Raw genomic sequence first — 21,909 nt, 5'->3', positions numbered from 1 at the left:
ATGTACCTTACCCAACACCTGCAGCAATTAGAAAGATCCCAAAAGTACCTCACCAGGAGGATCAAGGGACTCAAACAGATGCCATATGCTGCTCGGTTAAAAAAACTCCAGCTCTACTCAGTTGCATACCGCCTACTTTGAGGTGATCTATGCCTGACATATAAAGCTATGTCCAACCCAGAATTAATGGACATGCTCCAGCTCAGTAAATCTAAATCCCTTAGAGCCACGCGCTCGAGGGACTTGAACCTCAGCACAGAAATAAATAGAACATGCTAGAAGGACAGATTCATAACCCAGAGGCTCCCTTCGCTCTGGAATAGAATTCCAATTCATGTTAGGCAGAGCACCTCACTGACTCTCTTTAAGAAGAATCTTGATGAGTGGATGGGGGATCATAGGTTTGTCCCGGGGATTACTTCCGTGTCACTATTAGACAGAGGCACAGTAAACTAAACTTTAAAAAGGGCACAGTATACTCAAATCAAGGGGTGGCGTAAGCCAAACACAGTTGGGCTAGGCTTATAAATACCCCAGGGCAGATAGCCTAGTATGAACCTATGAACCTATGAACCTATGAAAGGCTATAAACAAGCAGTAATCAATGCAACAGGAAAGCTGCAGTTGAACACAGATGAAGTAATAGAGTAGTAGGAAGAAGCACAGATTAGAAAAATATAAGCAGCTGAATAAAGTGTCTTTTTATAAAGAACAAAGTGAGAGAGCAGGAACAGAAAATAATTCAAGGTTAAGGGGCTAAGAGGTTTGGCCTTCCCAAATGATCTCTATATTAGGTAGAATAAGCTAAATGGATAGGACTGGGAGGAGTGTCCCAGATCAAATTTACAGTAGGGATGGGCAACTGCAAAAGCCACCAACTTTAAGAACACAACAGCAATAGGGTAGGAGGGTAGAAGAAAAAAGTTTCAGCACAGAGCACAAAACAAAATTCTGCCAGTTAATGTATAAATAATTCAGTCAAGCAAAAATAAAGACAGTACAGAACTCTGAACAGTTAACGTGCCAAAAAAAATACTTATCATCTCTATATTTCCAGATTGTTTCAGAAGCGCTCTCAGTCAGAACACAAGGAGATTCTAGCAATGATATGCAGGGATTTACAAATATTTTATACCAGCAAGACAAAGGCCAAGCCTTGAGACAATCAGATAACACAAAAGCTGTTAGACCAGTTTTACTAACTTTAAGATCACAACAGCAGTAGGGAGAGAGAAAAAAGTTTCAGCACAGATCACAAAACAAAAGTCTGCCAGCAAATATATAAATAACTCAGTCAAGCAAGAATAAAGATAGTGCAGAACTCTGAACAGTCAAAGTGCCAAAAATATACTTATTGGCTCTATATTTCCTGATTGTTTGAGAAGCAGTCTCAGAACACAAGGAGATTCTAGCAATGATAGTCCTGTGTTAAGTTTAATAAGAGTGTTTTGGCATCTAGAGAGTTAAACTTATTTTTGCATGCAATTATTTTTTATAGACTCTATTTATATTTGAGTACCATCATACCCAGCCAATTTGATTTCATCAAGAGCAGGTCATTCCTACTCAACCTGGTAGAGTCTGACTAAATGCCAAAAAAATACATTATAGCAGTCTTTGGGAAGTCATCCACCCCAGGTAACTATGATATAGACAACACACCCCTTAGAGATGACCCAGTAGTCAGGGACTTATGGACACATATAAACCGTAATCTGGCCTTTGACCATCATGTGTCTACAGTAGTGAGGAAATCATTTAATGATGCACAACTTATAAACAAAGGGATGAAATCTAGGTCCAAGGAAGTCATTATTCCACTGTATTCAGCATTCATCAGATCTATGATTGAGTACAATGTCCCCTTTGGCATGTACCTAACCAGGTATGTCCAAAAATTGGAACATCCACAGAGGTTTTTTTGCTAAAAGAATACAGGACATAAGTAACATGTCCTATGCAGACCGCCTCTAGGCCCTATACTTGTATTCTGTCTCCTACAGGCTTTTGAGGAGAGAGCTATGCCTGGCATACAGGTCATTGTCAGAACCCAGTCTGATGGACCTCCTGCATATCCACAAAACAAACAGCACCAGAATTACCCATTCTAAAGAATTAAACCTTACCTGTGATATAAATAGGACCTGCTGGAGAGACAGGTATTTATCCCCAAAGACTACCCCATCTCTGGAATAGGCCCCCCATCCATGTGAAGTAGAGTTCCTCCCTAACCTAATTCATCTGTAACTTGGATAGTTGGATGGGGAACAGGAAAGTCACCCCTAGTTTGACATCTATGTCTCTAATAGACACAGGCAACCTGTAAATGGTTCATCTCCCAGGCCACTGCTTGTAAATGTTTCATCTTCCAAGCCCCTGCTTACACTTTTCAAAGGTTTCAGAACATGTCAGGGATTTGGGATGCATGGCTAGGCTGAAAAAAGGCTCTTGTGGTCATTAGCCTAGTAAACACATATGAACCTATGAACCTATAGGTGTTTCTTTTGGCGTTGTATTTACTTTGCGGGGCAGATGCATTTGTGGGTACTTACATGTGTATAGAATTTGGAAGAAAAGGATTCTGCTTAAGCCATGGGGTCATCAAAATGGAAGGGACTTTTTATTTTTTCCAGATTATCACTCAGTTTTAGTAGATTAGCCTTGGAATAATCTCTGAATAGTTAGGTCTTGGAAGATGCTTATGACTTCAACTTTATGGTGAATATGACTGGTCTGTGGTCCAATCTGACTAGGGAGGAAGTTATACAATTGATGCTGACCAAAGCTGTCCCATATTGGTATGGACCATGTCCAGGATTTTATCACCCCTGGGATGTGTAAGTTTCACATTTGATGAAACAGTAGTTAAAGTCCACTAGGAGATTGGTGTTTGGCTTAATGCATAGGGACTCTATATTAGTTAGGTGGAGGTATGAACTGTGGAGGATATTGAGGGGGTTCCTATAGTGCCTCATTTACTGTGTTTGGCTTATTTGTACTCCTGCTCTAATGGAGTGATGTCATTGGTCTTTAACCAAGTCTACCTGACAATGCATATAGCAATGTTTTCTAGGGAAATGAATGTTTGTAGGGATTGAACTTTTTTGTTAAGGCTCTCAGCATTAAGCAGTAACACCTTTATGTTATCCAGATTCTGTATTGTTATGTTGGAAGCTTTAAGAAGCTGACTTTGACTAAAAAGGCACTACAGAGATAGACAAGGATTTAGCCACTGTACCTAAGCCTTGGGAAGGTAGGTACAGGCCATCCCTTGCAAAGCAGTTAGGATTGTCTACCATCTCCTCCTAGGTGGCTGTATATTGTAATCCCCTTTGCAAAACACCAGAAGCTAAGCCAATTACTGAAGTCAATACATTTTGGTTCATATTGTGGTATCATTCTTGGATATGGTAGAATACTGCTCAAGACTAGGTTCATATCTGCCACAGACACACATTCTAAGACTGCATCATGTCTTTCTTCATATTGGTCAGAGAGATACATCTCAAATCATGTACACCACATATACTATGACTTTGTCATATGTGTACGTGTGGTGCAGGAACAGGAGTACATGCATGATGTGGAGAATTTGGCACTTGATAGACAACTGACTGTGACCCCCTTCTTACACAGCCTTAAGAGTGACACATTGGTTTGTTTCACTATGGAGTTACCTGTAACTAGGACATTGGATTGTGTGGAGGTTTGCCTTATGGGTTTTTGAATTAAGACAATGTGACTCTCAGATGTTTGTTACATGGTGGGTTTGCTGGTGTTTTTTTGATTGTGAGGTTGCTGAGGGTACTTGTTTCCTAGGTTACATTTCTGAAGCATTTGTGGTTTAAGTAGTTTACTTTCAAGAGCCTCATCATATGTAGATCTAAGTGTTTGGTTTGAGCTGTATGTAATTGTTTTGGTTATATGTTGCGTGATACTAGCAACCTATTTGCTTTGAGAGCTGTACCTACATTAACATTATATAATAACATCTCTATCTCTCTCTCTTACACTGTGTCAGTTTGTTTAAGTAGTAAGTAGTTGTCAGTAAACATATGACTGTTGCTTCATTGTCTCAAGATGCCCATTTCAACCAACTTGGCTACAAAGATGGCTGAAAAGTGCAAATCCATGGTTCCATGGTTGCTTACTAATGTGGCAGAAGGGGGGCAGGGAGTGCCTAAGAAGTTAAGAGTTGATTTACTGGTATACTGTCTGTTTAAAATGAGCAATCTAAGTCTACACAGGAAGAATAGTGCAAATCTTTACACAAACCAGGGGCTCTTCATGCAACTACTGACTATTAAAATATATTATGAATTTGTGAGACAGGCTATATTATTAAAGTTAATTTAAGTGCTTGTGTCTATACAGTGCATGGTTAAATGCAGTTGTGTGATGAGCAGTGTCGCACAGACTCTTACAACTTGTAATAGCACAAGCAAGCCCACTGATCAATAGCAAAAATAGCACACTTCAAGGTTTTATAGTAATCAGAGGCCTAGAAATGGCTAGGTTATTTCTTCAATCTCATTGGAGCACAAACCAACGCAAATCATAGTTTGATTACTAATAAGTACCAACATAAGTGCACAGCTATCACAGTAGATGTGTAAGAATACAAACTATACTTAGCCCAGAATTTTCAAGGTAAGTATTTTAGTCAGATCTGGTGAAAAATTGTCACAATGAATAGTGCAGTTGCTTAGTGTCTCACAGCTCTAAGCAAATGAGCAGGAGCCCGCACAAACTTCTACAACTTATAAAAGCAAAGAAAAGGTAAAAATGTTTGAATGACCCAATAGCCAATACTGAAATAACACACTTCAAGGCTCTACAACAACCAGAGACCTAGAAATGGCTAGGCTCTTTCTCCACTCTCACTAGAGTACAAACCAAGACATATCTTTGTTAGATAACTAATAAGTACCAAAATAAGTGCACAGCTATTTTGGTAATTCAGTAAGAATGTAAAATATAATTATCACAGGTGTTTCAAGGCTGGCATTTTAGTCAAATCAAGTGAATAACTGTCACAATGAGTAGAGTTTTGCTTAGCACTACCAAACTTACATATACCAACTCTACAGTAACACAACATTAGGAAAAGAAGACCACCTCCAAAGCAGTGCATTGTGATCTTGAACAATTAATGTTTTCCTTCCAATAAAGGCAAGTAATGAGGAATCATAGGTCAATGGACAGCCACTTTAGGTACTGAACATGTTAAAATTGTGTCTGACAGGGACAGACTAAGTTATTCCATGCAGTTATTTATTTTATTTTCCCTTTTGTTGACCATGTCAGTCACACTAGGCTTGTGGCCATTTTTCAGGGAAAACTCAAGGTGGTATTTGTAGTACTAGGGGAAATTCCTCCTACTCTCTTTATTAGGTTTTGTAGACCCTTTTACATCCCACTAAGCTACCACCAACTTAAGCAGATGAGACTTTGGTTTAATGCCTTATCCAAAGGGCAGCACATTTAAGAGTGTAGCACCTGTTATGCTGCACTGTAGTATCAACAATCTAGCTGTGTGGTGTGAGAAACAAACCCACAACCTTCTACACCAAAGGCAGGAAGCATGCTGCCTATTTTACACTGACACAGCATTGCTTTTTGTGTTATGTATTACCATCCCTTTGACTATACAGACATCATTTTTTCTAAAAAATATATATTGTCTACATTTTTGATTGGCTAATTAGATAATTAACTGTTAAACTACTTTAAAAAAATGAGTATATAAAGTATTGGAAATTTTTCAGTTGATGCCGATGCCTTTTAAAGGGTATGAATGATTCAACGAGCTAAGGTACTTTCACTATAATACTGCTACCCAGTTAAATAAATTATTTTGAAATCCTTTGAGCCAGACTAAGTAGAATTATTTGACTGAGTTTCAGCTGTTTGTGAATTGTTTGTCTGCTTGAAGATTTGAAACACCCAAATAGCTCGTGTTTTATTTGACTGGAACATTTGTGCTGTTTGTGGTTGTCTCTGTTGTTGAATTCCAGCTACTTTTAATCTCCTTGTGTATCCTTCTAGCAGATGAAAAATACATCACAAGCCACAATTTCTTCTTACAAACTTCTCATTATTTCCTGGGCATTCAATTGATTAATTTTTATCACCTGCAGCACATTGCTGTAATGGCTGCCACTCATCTTGACTCTAATTATTGTTCACGTCTTCCTTCACAATCTAATTTTCAGTTAGTTCTCCTTTTTCCACCCATTTGAAGGTTAAGAACTTTTTTCACTGCATGGTATCACTCATTTAGGCACCATCTTATTTAATGAAAAAACTTGTGATTAATCACAATATACATAATAAATTGGGAGACAATCATCCCCTGCAAGAGTTTTTGCAAGCTTTATACTACTTTAAGATTCTAAGCCCATGCAGTTTTTTGTATGCAATTAGTCTGAACTACTCTGTTATTACTTACATTTATGTATTTTTTTGTTTGTGAAATATTTTTCATCTCACCCAGGCTAAGCCTGAAATTTAAATTGTTCAATACTGATCAGCGCACTACACTGTAAAGAAATATAAATATATAAATAACCCCAACTTGTAACCCTAGGACTAGAGTAAAATTCTACAACTTTTACCTGAAAAATAAACAGCAGGCAAAAATAAGATGCTACTAAAATTCAGTGTCAAGCAGTTATCAGACAAGCCAAAATGCTATATAGTACCAATGTCTATATGAAAATATATCTAACTGGCAAAACAGAATAAATACTTTAATTTGCCTAGGTAAATTTTAACTTGTTGGCTGAATAAACAAACAAATAATTAGTTGGTGCCATGAAGAGAGGAACAATAACACAATCGCAATTTACCAAGCAACTCAATCATCTTCCTTGGGGAAACAAATACAATTTTAAATGTGTAATTTAAAATAAGATATCTTACCATGACATTTACTTCAAGTTGTATAGAATGTGTCTGATGTTACTTAGGTTTTATGTTTTCTACAGCACGCCCTTATCATGAAACAAGTACACTCAGTAAAACCCTGTTTTATTCTTGACCATTCTAGTTTAAATATGGCAGATGTTGCACTGATGCAAAAAAGGATTTTTATTGTGTTGCCAGTCATAACCACATTGTAGTGCATGGAATGAAGTGATTACTCTCTGATATTCAGAAAAAAATAAACTACTTAAGCGTCAAAGTGGCACCAGACCAGATCTTAACAATTGTTAAGCACCCCCTGCTTATTTTGTAATGGTCAAGAAAAGCACTTAGCAGTAAAATCTGCCTGTACTGACCAGAAAATGAGAGCAGCAGAACAAAACACTTGTTTCTGCCTTTTGTCCATACCCTTATGTCCCTAACTTCTTCTAAAAAAAACATAAAAAGTTGCTAGAATAACAGGATGTGTTCACCTGCATATTCTGAAGGATATGAACTCTGACACTCAAATGTATGTCATTATTTAGCAACTTAAATCCTTGATGGTTTGTCTGAAAACAACTGATTTTATGAGGAATAGACCAAAAATACAAAGCAATAATCTGAATGTTCTACAAAAATCTAGACAGTTGAGGCATTAAAGGTGAGTGTAAACATAACAGACTGCATTACACTACCTCTCTTGACAGCACTCACTAAGAGTTTTACAGCTTTAAAGCCAGCAAACACTTTGCAATTTTTTTCCTGTAAGTAACAGTTCATGGAGCAGATAAAACTGCATGCACTACGAAGTATAATCATCTCACTGATTATAACCCCATGTTATGAGTTCTCAACATGGATGCCAAGGTTCACCTCTTGAGCATTACTCTTGTGGTAAATTTCTTGGCATCCGTGTCTAGGACTCACAATAAGCACGTTATGATCAGCAACCCAATCTTAAGCCTCTATGTTATGTGTTCAAGAAATCAATATAAATAAATGTATATCAAGAGAAAAGCCAGAGTGTTGAATTTTTTACGTTCATCTTGGGACAGTTAAAGGTTTCTGATCAGAGACCTGCCCTTATCTGATCTCTCCATTTTTAAAAGGGAAAGCAGGTTGTTTGGCATACAAGTTGTCTAACAGCTTAGTGCATTTCATTTCTAACTCCAGTAGATGCAGCAGCTTTTAAAACTACTAGCAGTTTTCGGTTGCAGTTCCTTCATGACTTTCATCCTTGTGGTAGTGCAAGGTTCACTTTCTTTCACAGCAGTGAAGTTCACATGTAAGAATTTAATTATAACAACACATTTTTTTCTCTTTTCAGAATGTAGTCAGAGCAGTCCATGTTTTAAAAATGTTTTTCCTTTCCTAAAACAGGCACAGCTACAGAGTCTACAAACTAATTTACATAAACTATTTCTTTTCTTTTGATCGTTTAACAGCAAAAATATTCTGACTACATCTAAGTAGACCTACCTGTTCTACTTTGGACAGTATCCCTGTCGCTTTGTCTTTGTCCTCTTTTCCTGATCCTCTTAGCTAAGGCATACATATTTCCAGCCAGAATAAGAAACAGGTTGATGAATACGGAGACTGTAAAGATAGGATTTTCTGCAAGCAAACAGAAAAATATCTGTCACGTTGTCTTTTTTTGAATGTAGTGACACATCATCACACACTTCAGTGCAATACTTAGCTACCAAACTGCAACTCAGACCTTATTTAAACTGACTTTTAGATATCCAACTTTGCAAGCACATTTGAAGCACAGGTTAGGAAAGAAAGGATTAAATTAAGGCTGAGTATGAATGCAAACCATATCTATTGTTATATAATTCAGTGTTCAGCCTAGTTCAACCTATTAGAGTATATTGCAATTCAGTTAATTCCAGACCTATATAAAATTACAAATGGAAACATTTGAAGCACACATATGTACCACAGAGCAAAGGTATACAGTTAGTATTATGGCAATATCCCTTCACATTTCCACAGAGACTTGCACATTATTAATTTTTTTTTTCTGATGGCTAGTCTTTCCAATTCAGGGTCAGTGGAAAGTTATAGTCTATTTAGGGAAGTAAAAGGTATGAGGCAAATAAGTATTCTTTGACAAAGAAAAAAGTTAATTTCAGAATGCCTGTAGACACACACACACACACACACACACACACACACACACACACACACACACACACACACACACACACATGCACACACGCACACATGTATATGGACACACACCTACATGCACCTACCTATGCATTTACACAAGAGCATACCATTTCACCTAATGGCATATGTACAGAATATAGGAAGAAGCCAGAAACACTAGTAAAACCCATGCGGACACAGGGATGACAGGCAAATGGCACACAGAAGGAAGCCTTGCCAGAGACTAAACTGGAGAAGCAAATGTTGTGAGAGATAATTTCGAATTGCTGCTCTAGTAGGATACCAAAAGATGCACAGAAAAGAGTAATTTTAGTGTAAGGCAATAATGTTTTAGGGCATGAGTTATATAGTTACAAGAACTGTCATGGGGCCTTAGTATATATACCTAGGAGGAGATGTGGTAGAAACATATGACTGAAATAATATTCTCAGTAGCACAACTAAAACAGCAGAGTGTAACCATGTAATTTAAAAGAAATTTAGTAACAAGTAAGTATGAAGCTGTAATGTGTGCAGAATGGTAAAACTGCAACATGTATTGCATCACAAATGAACAAAACTGACTCACAGCAGAGCAGTTTCAGATAAATGCAATCAGTATTTTTAAAATGCATGAGTAACTACAAAACCTCTTTGAAAGAGGAAGGAAGTTATACACCAAGTAACAGTAACACCTGTGGCTTTTGCAGGAGAAAAATTGCATATTATATTGATTTTATGCTTTGTCTCTGCCTTTATTGATTGCATGTGTGCATGTTATTTTTATTAAATGATGTGCATGAAATATTGCCCCTTTCTTAGCTCTCTAAATGAAGTGTAAATATTGCATATGAAACATTTAAAAGATTTAAATGGCACCAGATGTACAACTGCAATAGTGGATTTAGTGTAGGATTGAAGGAAATGGAAAAATTTCCCCTTGAACTTGTAAATTGGAAATACATTCTTATGAAGCCAAAGTTAAATGATAAACCAGTACTCCATATGGTAAAGCAGTCCTTAGTTTACATACCAGTATTTTAGATGTGTACTGGTAACTAGACAAGTTGATAGAGTAATCATAACTGGAATGATATAAAATGCTAGCGTATAAGAACTGCTATAACAGAAGTGATGAACATTTGTAAACAGTTCATGTTCCAGCATGACATACTGAGAAGATCGATTCCCTTGGCCATTTACTGCAGAGAAAGTAGAGCAAGGAGACCACTTCTTTTATTATCACTATGCTCTCTTTTTGGAACAACATGCTCATGTTGAGGTTGTTAAATTAGTCTATAATTGATAATGATGGCATCACTGTCTGGAAAATATAAGGGTGAAAAAGGAGGAATGCCTAACCATCTCATACTGCTGAGTGACTGCAAAAAAGGGAATACTGTACAGACTAGGTTCAGGGTTTGCTGAATCTAGAACTGTTTGTGACCTTTGGAGCTTCTAAAACAGTTAATCTTTTGTCTGGAGAGGCCTAGCTGTGTCTTCGTGAGAGGAGTTACAGTTTGATCTGATCTAGCTAGAGTTACTGCTGCAGGGCTCTCTTTAGGGTGTTTTGATTTGATAATTTGAACTTTGGCTGGTTCCTGTTTCTGTTCTTTAAAGAGTCAGTATTTGAATCGGTTTGTGCTTGTTTGCTCAAAGCTGCAGTGAGTTAGGCCTTCTGCCCTTGCTCTGCTGTTTTCCAAAAACCTGCTGTGAGACTAGCTCCGGTGCTTCTGCATTTTGTAGCATAGGCTGGATTCAGACTGTTTTGTATCACTTGAGCACTAAAACCAGCTCTTCAATGAGATACTGGAAGATCTGAGGCATTTGTTGCTCCCAACTAACTTTAAGTGCCTGTTTTTGCTCTTAAGATAAGTGCTTATTTTTTAACTGTTTTCTGCACTTCTGAATAACTAAAACAATATTTGCTGCATATCTGTTTAAACTGTGCAACTGTATTTTAGGCTTAGTGAACTGAATCCTTAACTCTGTTCCCACCCACCTGCCCAACTGTTGTTGTGGTCCTAAAGCTTGGTGGCTTTTGAGTTGCCTCTACTATAACTTTGATATTGTACACTCCTCCCAGTCCCATTGCATCAGCTCATTCTACTGAGTACAGAGAGATAATTTGTGAAGGCCCACCTCCTTAGCGTCTTAACCTTGAATTATCTTTTGTTTCCTCCCATTCTACTTAAAAATACACTTTGTTCAGTTGCTGCTACTGTATTTGTGCCTTGCCTTGCCTCTTCCTACTTTATTTTTCTTCTTTTTTGCTTGTACTTAAAAGTGTTCAACTGCATTTATTCTGCTACATTTATTACCCTGCTAACTCTCCTTCCTGCACCTGTCACCAACCTACCTAACACATACTTGCCCAATTGTTAGACTATAATGATTTTCCTCTCCTTACTAAAGTATAACTTTCATAAATACTAGTACTGTGGTGCCTCAGCTCTGCCGCTGAGCAATACTATACTTAAATCTCATATTTCTCTTCCTTACCTACTATACTTCCCACCCACCTCACTTTTTTACATTTGTCTTTCTTTCACTCTCTTGACTCTCATAAACTTTCCTCCCAACCCCTCTCTTTCAACCCTTCAGTTTATTACTCCTTCTTCTTCTTCCTCTCTACCAACTTGGTTTAGTCATGAAAGATGTTTAAGAGCTTTTTTTCTGATGCCCTATAAGTCTTCATTTTTACTACAGGTTTCTACCTCTTGTACTTTTTACCTATTGTTTTTGCTGACTGTTATGTTTTGCTAATTTTCACTACTATATGAATGTATGTTAGCTATGTACTCATATTCATATATGGCACAAATGTGTGTAGTTATGTGTAAAATTTCACATTACTTATAATGTAAATTTTGTTTATTGCAATTTTCTGTTGTGAAGCTTTTCTCCTCAGGTCTCTGCTGAAAATGGGCCATCAGCCCAGTGGACTAACCCAGTTAACAAAAGACAAATAAATTAATACTTGTCAGCAGCCTGCTTAAATTGAGGACAGTAAACTGTTATTTTGCTGTTGTGATTGTGATCTTATGCACTTTGGATTTCCGGTGCTCCTGCATTTTCTAGCATTGGCTGGATTCAGACTTCCTGATTCTAGACTGTTTTATATCACTTGAGCACTAAAACCAGCTCTACAATGAGATACTGAAATATCTGAGGCATCTGTTGCTCCCATCTAACTTTAAGTGCCTGTGTTTGCTCTTATATAGCACTTTTAATTGTATTTGCATTCTCCTGTCTGTTTGAATTGTCTGAACTGTTTTTATCACATTTTACTGTACACTATACTAGTCCAGCTGTAGCATAGCCCAGTTCCACCTCTCCTGTTTCTGGGTCTGTATTGTAACTTCTGAGCATCAAATTCAAGCCATCTTTGCTGGAGAAGGTCCTTCTGCACCCTTGTAGGAAAAGAGTGCTATCTTGGTCCCTTTCTAATTGAGGGTGACTGGACCACAGCTTGGAGACAGTGTCCCTATTGGCTAGTTTGAGTTAAAAGGGTTATTTCTTGTTTTTTTAAGCCCTACATTTTCACTTGTTTGCATGTAGTGCATCACCCTGCACTGCCGCATAATGGTGGTTACCATTGGTGGTTATAGATACAAACATTTTGCTTGTTAAATTTTCCCTTAGCATTTTGCTTTTGGTCCTCCATAGGTTTTTCACAGCCCTGCTCTGCTGGCAGTGGAACACTAAGCCTAGCCTCAGAGGTACCAACGTACTTCTCACACACTAGCCATTCCTAAGTGCCACCTCTTTTCCTGACCATATACATTTACCTAACACTATGGGTGGACAATTTCCCCACAGTTTCTCCAACCAACTTGGTTGACATGGGCAGCCTGAGGCAGTGTAGCAACTGCCTCATTTTCACCAACAACCCTGTACTCCTAGTCCACACAAACTCAACATGTGAGTGATGCAACTATATCAACAATCTTGAATCTATGCTCGCTCCCTCACCAGCAGTACATATGACAATGAGTGGGTTGTCAGCATGTACACCTCACCTTCTACTCTACCTGAACCCACATCATACATACCTACACATGTGGAGTTCCTCACAACAAGCATACCTAAACACCAGAGACCTCCTAAGCACAAACACAAATATGCTACACATAATACTTCTTCTGCAGAACACAATGCATATAATAGCTCATGCACAAGTGTTTGACCTGTCAAGCCCTTAAGGCAAAACACAAAATCAAACATATTAGTCATAGATGATTCCATCTTGAGACACAGAGATGTCCATCTTACCAGGCTGGATAAGGAGAAGGTCATGGTCAACTGCTTGTCAGGTGCCAGGAACCCCCATATTACACATGCACTCAAGTCTCCATCATATTCCATGTTGGTGTAAATGACTTGAGATGTACCTCTCTGGACTGTATGAAGAGAGATGTGGCTGAGCTCTTGGACTATGTGTCAGGCAGGAATGTCCCTATCCTTAAGCAGTATTTTACCTTCACCTAGGATGTTGACTCAGTACAAACAGAAAATGATTGACTTCAATAATTGGCTTAGTTTCTGGTGTCATTCTAAGGGGATCCAGTATCTGTCAGCCAGGGATGAATTGATCGACAGACCTCAGTGCTTTGCCAGAGACAGTCTTCATCTGTCACCCTTGGGATTTTGGCTACTGGCTAAGGCTCTTGCCATCCCCATATTGCCTTTTTTAGATAGTGTCTCAAGGACAAAATTCCCAAAGTAAAAACTCCATATAAAAACAACCTCAAAATTATGATGCTAAACGCTAGGAGCCTTAACATGAAACTGCACTCACCAGAAGCAGTCCTTACCTTGGAAGACATAGAAATTTGTGCAGTCATAGAGACCTGGTTCAAGGCTGTGGAGAGCACCCCAGCCATACCAGGCTGCACCTCTTTCCACACGTTCAGACCACAAACTGAAGCCATGAAACTAAAGGAAGTGGTGTATTAATATTCATTAAAGATAAATATACTTCCAGATTGATTATACGATATGATTCCCTGGAAATACTTCAGGTGCAATTAACTTTTGGTAGGACACCTATTCAAATCATTGCCAGCTACAGGACTCCCTCCATGAATAACGATACCCACTCTACCTGTTTGGCTCTACTTAAATCTATCAAGATACATCTGAGCACCATGGTTTTCTGTGACTTTAACCACCCATCCATTGACTGGGTAAATTACTCATGCTCTAACTCATTTGCCCAAAGGTTCCTCGACTTTGTTAATTCCAGTGCCCTGGACCAGCTGGGTGACACCCACACAAGGGGTGCCATCATCCCGGATCTGATGCTTACCAATATGGGAGACCACTGTAGCACCCCCACTGTGAGGTCTTCCTAGTGAGATCTGGACACAAATCAGTCTCATTCAAAGTAACTATCACACCTGACCCCCCCCCCCCAAAAAAGCAACTAAACTGAAAAAAAAATTCTCCAAAGGAGATTGCAATCTCTTATGAGATGGTATAAGTAGCCTTACTGCACCTCCCTCCCTCCTCTGATGGAACTAGCAACTATGCCGCGTTCTACACCCATGCTTTATACAAACACCTGTATAACTGCATTGACTTGGCTGTACCCGATGGGATCAAAACAAGTTCCTCAAGGAAGAGCAAACCTGCCTGGTGGATAATTTTCATTAACAGGCTTTACAATAAGAGGGTGAAATTGCTGTCTATGAGTAAGGGAGAGAGAGCCCTAAACTGGAAACATTCCCTCCTCAGCTTAAACAAGCAAATAAGACTTCTTGTGAAGCCTTCCAAAGCAAATTATGAATCTAAATTAACTTCCTCAATAAAGGGCAACCATAAGGTGTTCTTACATTATTTAGGTTTGCTTACATCTGTAACATAAAAGGAAAGACCCAGATTTGTGCCAAGCTGGTAGTTAATGATACCACATATACTGAGCCTGTGGACATTGCTAACCTGGTAGCCAACAGGTTCTGTGAAAACTTCACTCCCCTATCCCCACCACACATACACCATGACATCCCTATTACCTGTCCTGTACCTTGTGTCTCTGAAGAGCAGGTAATAAACATCCTCTCTAAGGCCAAAAACACAGCATCTATGGGACCTGATAACATCCCAGGTCCCATAGATGCTGTGTTTTTGGCCTTAGAGAGGGTGTTTATTACCTGCTCTTCAGAGACACAGCATATATGAGACCTGATAACATCCCAGGTTATGTCCTACATGGACTCAAACAAGAATTAGGAACACCACTGGGTACTTTTTTCAATCATGGTTTAAGCACCAGCTTTGCCCCAGCTGAATGAAAAATGGCCACTGTTATCCCCTTGCACAAAAGTGGTGCTTCCACTGACCCCATTAACTTTAGACCTATTAGCCTGACTAGCTTTATCTGCAAGGCCATAGAGTGAATCATTATGGACCTTATCAACAAAGATATAGGTAATATCCAAACACTTGACCCTACTCAGTTCGGATTTGATAAAGGGAGATCATACCTGTTAAACCTGGTGGACTTCTTCAAGACAATCACCATTTCTTGGATGGGGGCAAATCTGTGCATACAGCCTGCCTATACTTAGCCAAGGCTTTTGGCACTATCCCCCACTCAGGCATCATTGACAAACTCACCCAGCCAGGTATCAACACTTATATCATTAGATGAGTTGCTAAATGGCTCACTGATAGAACCTATATAGTCAAAATTGGGGAATCCACCTCCAACAGCAGACACGTAACCAGTGGTGTTCCACAGGGATCAGTCCTAGGATCTCTACTGTTTAGAATCTATTTCTCTGAAGTACAAGCTAAAACTATAGGTCTGTGGCTGACAAAGTTTGCTGATGACTGCAAACTGGGAGTGGTCATAGAATCTCCATATTATGTCAGCATCCTACAAGGGGGTCTTACACAAACAAATGACTGGTGCCAAAGTCATGGCCTTAAACTCAATGCAAAAAATGTATTATCATCCCTTTCAGTAAGTGTGATGTTTCTGCTAACTACCACATCAATAATAACATTTTAAGTATGCACTCAGTGGTGAGAGACCTGGGCACACAGGTTGACAGCAACCTTACCTTTGATCACCATGTCTCCACAGTGGTAAGTATGGCATTCTATATTGTTCATCTAATAGGTAAGGGCATTGCATCCAGAAAAAAGAAATTATAACCTCTCTGTACTCGTTCATCATCAAGCCAATAATTAAGTACAATGTCCCTTTTGGTATGTATGTTTCCAAGCACCTGCAGCAATTGGAGAAACCACAAATGTTTCTTACAAGGAAAATTCAACATCTTCAACATCTTTCCTATGTGGATCACCTGACATCACTGTCACTTTATTCTGTTTCATACAGACTACCCAGAAGCAATCTATGCCTTGCAAATAAAGGCAATCTTTGACCCTGCTTTATTGGAAATGCTGCATATCTGCAAGTCAAATGGTACATGGGTTACTCAGTCTAAAGACCTTAACCTGGTATGTGACAGTAACAGAATCTGCTGGAGGGACAGATTTGTCTCCCAGAGGTTACCATACCCTTGAAATGGACTCCCACTTCATGACAAATAGAGCACCTTATTGGTCCTCTTCAAATGCAATCTGGACGATTGGATGGGTAACTATAAATTCACCCTGAAGGTTCTACCTTGTCCACCTGTGTCCCTCTTAGACAGGGGCAATTGGTAGGGGCCCTACAGACCAGTAGCCTAGTAACTTCATATGATCCTATGATCCAAAGTAAATCAAAAGATACATTCTGGTCTCTCCCCCTGCAAAAGAAACACTCACAGTGCACAGTTTCTCCCTACTGATCCATCTGTTTCCTGGCAAGAGTCAGGCAGTAGGGAGCAGGCCAACCTGTTAGTCATGAAGGCAGCCTACTGTCTCCCCTTAGGAACACCCTCACCACACCAGGGCTCCTGTCTCCTGAGGAAGAAAAGTGCCTCCACACAGCACGTTCCAATCATATTCTTGGTTCACATACACAATAACACTCTGGGCTTGTCAGGTTCAAATCTACAAGGTAACATCTAGTGCTCATACTAGGTGTCACCCACCCATGTCGTAAGCCATATGGGTGAGCTGGCAGCAGCCACTCACACTGATCCAACCTAGCTATCTCTTCCAGTTTGCCCAAGACATTATTTGCATTTGGGTTATCTGTGCTGTAGTCAGGGCCTTATCCCTGTCTACCACAGATCTAGCAAGATATGGTTGCAACTTGGTTGTGGAGGGTAATTTAAAAATAAAGTGTTCAATCCAAAACTGCTGAATGTTTACATTGCTGAAAAGAACTTGACTGACCTTTTTTCTTCTATCTTGGAAGGTGTTAATACTGTGGAAATGTTGGACAATGGAAATTTGTGGACTGGGGCTTGGCAGTAGGGGATTATTTTGAAATATGAAAATGACAAGGGTTTTTCACATACTTAGTACTGATATTTTCATGGAAAAATTAGCACTATAGAATATAATGGATAGCCCATTTTTAACTACTGAACACTTAATTGTGCCTGCCCTAAAAATTATGTTCTCAGTGTGGAGAACAAGGACACAAGGGCATTCAGCTAAGTAATGCAAATTATTGCGGATTGTGTATAGTGAAGAAGGCTATTATCTGACTGTCCTAGGCATGCTGATAATTGTAAAATTAATGGTAATGTTTCTGCTGTTACTCAAATGGATGTTTCTTTTCTACCTGATATTACATTATATGAAAGGGAATGTCAGGTACATAATGCTAGCTATTCCATTTGATGTTAGACTGTTTTCACCCATCCCATGGTCAATAATTATATATTACCCCTAGTAGGAATAACTGGAATCAAGCCATAAATGCTTTGAGGGGACCCATGCATGCATGGAATAAAGCATTATAATGACCCTGGGTTTCCTGACACCAAAAGTGATTCAGATACTGCTCCTGCTACATTACATGAAGGGGAAGGTTAGGTACATGTTGACAGCTGTTCAGTAACTGATGTTACCCCTATTATTCCAGATGGTAAATGTGACTATGAAAATGGCTCTGTAGTGCAAATAGCATCCTTCTCACATATTATCTTGTAATAAACCCTGATATATTTACTATGCTCTATTTTTATTTCTATAAATGTTATTAAATTAATTTTATTTTTTATTTTATTTAGTATATAACACCAGTGCAAATTTTAAAAGCAAGGATTTTTGATTAAGAAAAATGAAATATCATTGCAAAACAAATAAATATTGAACCATCTCAATCCAAGACCCCAAGGGTGTTAGGTAACCTGTCATTCATCTTCCCTCAGTTTAGTCTAACTCTCACACAACTAATATTCCCCAATCAAATTACCACATTTTGTGATTAGTTTCTCAGTGTCTAGTGAACATGGTGCGAGGTGCACAATGTTTTATGGGCAGTCTACTTCCGAATATCAAGTTAATGGGTTTATAATTATCACCCCCAAATCAGATACCATAGGTGAGGATGGCGACATAGATTGACTGGTTAACTGAGAAATGTATGCTATAAGTAAATTCTTGTTTCCTTCACAGAAAAGAGCAGATTGCTGTTTGCAAGTGAGAGAGAATAAACTACTACTTCAAGAAGAGCACTTTAAGACTCAAAGGGTTTAGTTCATACAGGCACACAGGATCATAGGTACTTATTAGGCTATGTCCTTTTGGTGATTTTAAACCTAGACAATTTTCCTTTTGGTGCTTGAATTAACCTATTGCATTTCTGTTAGACTGTTCTTATGTATCCCATGGTCAATAATTATATATTACCCATAGTAAGAATAACTGGGATCAAGCCATGATTATTTTGAGCGGATCCATGCATGGGACAAAGCATTTAGGATCTGTCTGTGTCCATTAGTAATCAGATGGCAGTCCTGGTATAAATTTTCTGCACCTGAATATGGACAGGGATTAGCTTTGTTTTACATGGATGGAGACACTGTGACACTCTGAACTTGACAGAATAGAATTAACAAAATTAATCCACGTACTCATTTAAAAAATTATTTTGGACTCCTTACTGCTGTCTCTGAACTGGCACTACCACTACGCCACCAACTTGCACATACTATTTTGAAGCCAAGGCATATAACTTTCTGTTTACAGTAGAAAACTGCCATCATAGTTAACATGAACATAGCCAATGCAAATACCCCTTGAGTGACATGAGTTTTGAAAAGACATATCACATTATGGCACTTATATAAGACGTTAACGCCAAAATGAGTCATTTACAAGATTGCATGGTTTCACAACATGGAATGCTAAAAAGTCTAACCACAAAATGCCATTTATGGATGTTGATATTGGCAAAATAATGTAATACATACATCATTCTTTAAATCATGTAAAAACATAAACATTCATCTGTGTTATTCAACTAAGGCCTTAATACATTTGTTTTTGCTTTTGTAGTAAACATTTGATCTGTTGGAGCAGGCTATTGAATATCTCTATTCTGTCAACTCCTTTCTGAAAATGAGAAAATGGAATAGCAGAAACTGAACATAAAATAACTGGGCTCATGTAATGATTACAATATTGTCACTTTATCAGATGAAAAATAATGTTTATATATCCATAAATTAAAAGGTGACATCTCTGTTAAATAGTCAATCTTCTATGTCCAGTATAATTCGGTACATATTCTAGTAACCAGCTTTCTGAGCTTTGATAACTGGATGGCTGCACTTGTCTTATAGGTTCACAGATTTATACTAGGTTAATGACCATCAGGATCTTTACAGGCCTAACTGTGTAACAGAACCCAGTTTTGCCTTACAGTCCCTTGGACTTCTATATGTTGGGGTATATTAATAAAGAGGTAGCTAACGGTTATGTTGGGGAGTATGTTTGTTGGAGATTAATTTACTTACTGTCAACTTCTGTCCATCAGAAACATTGGGGCCAGACTGGAGGTTAATTTGCAATTTCCCATCCAATGAACTAGGTTTCTTTTGAATAGGGTCAAGGATGAACTCTGCTTCATGTAGATGGGGAGTTTATTCCATAGTGCAGAGATTCCTTGAGACACATATTGATCCTTCCAGCAGGTTCTATTTATGTCTCAGACAAAGTTTGTGTCCTTGGATCTAGTGTTTCTAGTGCTGTTTGTCTTGCAGATGTGCAAGGGATCCATCAGAGCTGGATATGAGGATGCCTTATATGCTAGGCATAGATCATCTCTCAGTGATTTGTAGGAGAATGAGCACAGAGATAGGACCTTAAAGTGATCTGTATAGGACAGGGTATTCATACCCTAGATTCTCCTGGTGAAGAACCTTTGAGGGCATTCCAGTTGTAGCTAGTGCCTGGTTAGATACATGCCAAAGGGACCATTGTAATCAATGATGAATATGATAAGAGCTGAGTAGAGTGGCACTATTACTTCCTTGGAACTGAATGCTATACCCTTACTTATGAGCTGGGTGACAAAGAATGATTTTCTTACTCTCTTGGCTATGTGTTCTTACTGTACTGAATTTGCTTGTAGAAAGTGTGCCGGTAGGGGATGTGAAGATGAAAACTTTATTTGTCTCCTATCTAATTCATACAGTGATTGTATTCCTAAAGCACATAATTTGATCTTAGTGATTAGGAATAAGGGTTTCTGTTTATATTTGTAGCATTATGTTGGTATTAAAAATTAGAATTCTAAAACCATATAATAACTACTAAAGTGAGCCTGGTTCTGGCGCATGAAAGAATGGAGCTCTGAGTACGTCCCAGATGACTCAAGTTGGATTAGTGCCTTGGAAGCAGGAGAAGCCTTTTATGGAAGGGCGTATTAAGTGTTGCCACTGGTAGCTCTCCTGCCTTGGGTGGGAGTGGAATTTTGCTCATAGTCATCGCAAAATCTGGTAGAGAGCAATGTGTGTTTCTATAGGTAAGGGCAAGGTGCCAGGCATTAGGTTGTGCGGGTACAGCTGTTGTTCTGTGCAATGATGTGCATGATGTCATAAAGAGCTTTGTACCAGCTATGTTTCCTTCCCTTGGATTACAAAAATATCCCCTCTGCAGTTACAAATATGATGTCTTCCTTTCCATTTTTTTCCATATCAGGCAGTTGACTTTACTAGGATATGGAAAAAGGCCATCACTTCCTGGAAATGGAGGACCCACCATATAAGAAGGTTATAAATGGATCTTACCACTCATAAATAGAGGCTACAAAGGTGACAATTGCATACAATAGACTACTTATCAACTGTAGAGACAGGGCCTTCCTCCCAGGAAAAAATAATTGAACTGATGGCTTTGTAATGACATTTCTATGGCTTGCAAGATTTGCCCTTAACTATGCTCCACATACCACAGGAAAATTGCTGCCTGTGACAGGAGGCTGCATAAACAGACACAGTCTGGATACTGCGGAGAAGGAGACCATCGAATTCTGCTATATAAATATCACCTGAGGAAATATAGGTTTATAGATATGAATTTTTAAAATGAACTCAAGAAATTCATCTCACATGCTTTTTATTTAAATCAGTTTCTTGATTGGAATGTGGGTATACATGGAGATGTGATTAAAGCCCTCTATTGATTATCATATTCACAAATTTAATGTAAATCAGGGACTGTACATGTTAGGCTAGGTGTAGATCTATTTATTGCTGTGGCAAAAGAGCATTCTGTCTTCCAGAATATATACTCTGCAGTACAAAAACATAGGCATCACTAAACAATTGGGACATTAGTTATTTCCCTAATGTGAAACCATTTTGGATCAGTATAACTCAAGGTTAGTTTTCTATTGTTATACTATCTATTGCATATATGATGCCCCAGAAGAAAGACAACAACTTTGATACTAATTTACTTCCAATATATTGTCAAAGA

General features: G+C 38.5%; 1 protein-coding gene across 2 annotated transcripts in view; it reads right to left on the bottom strand.

Moving 5' to 3' along the window:
- The window catches only part of LOC122795581, a 245,578-nt gene that overhangs the window by 113,302 nt on the left and 110,367 nt on the right, over window positions 1-21,909 (bottom strand). For both annotated transcript variants that reach the window (XM_044063829.1, XM_044063831.1), the window contains exon 5: window positions 8,389-8,523. In XM_044063829.1, the coding sequence (XP_043919764.1) occupies window positions 8,389-8,523 (135 nt within the window). The remainder of the gene's footprint in view (window positions 1-8,388; window positions 8,524-21,909) is intronic.

Source organism: Protopterus annectens, chromosome 2.part2, assembly GCF_019279795.1.
Source record: "Protopterus annectens isolate FY-2018-M chromosome 2.part2, PAN1.0, whole genome shotgun sequence".
NCBI lineage: Eukaryota > Metazoa > Chordata > Ceratodontiformes > Protopteridae > Protopterus > Protopterus annectens.
The sequence above is the reverse complement of the archived record's forward strand: the minus strand, read 5'-3'. Positions and strand labels throughout refer to the sequence as shown.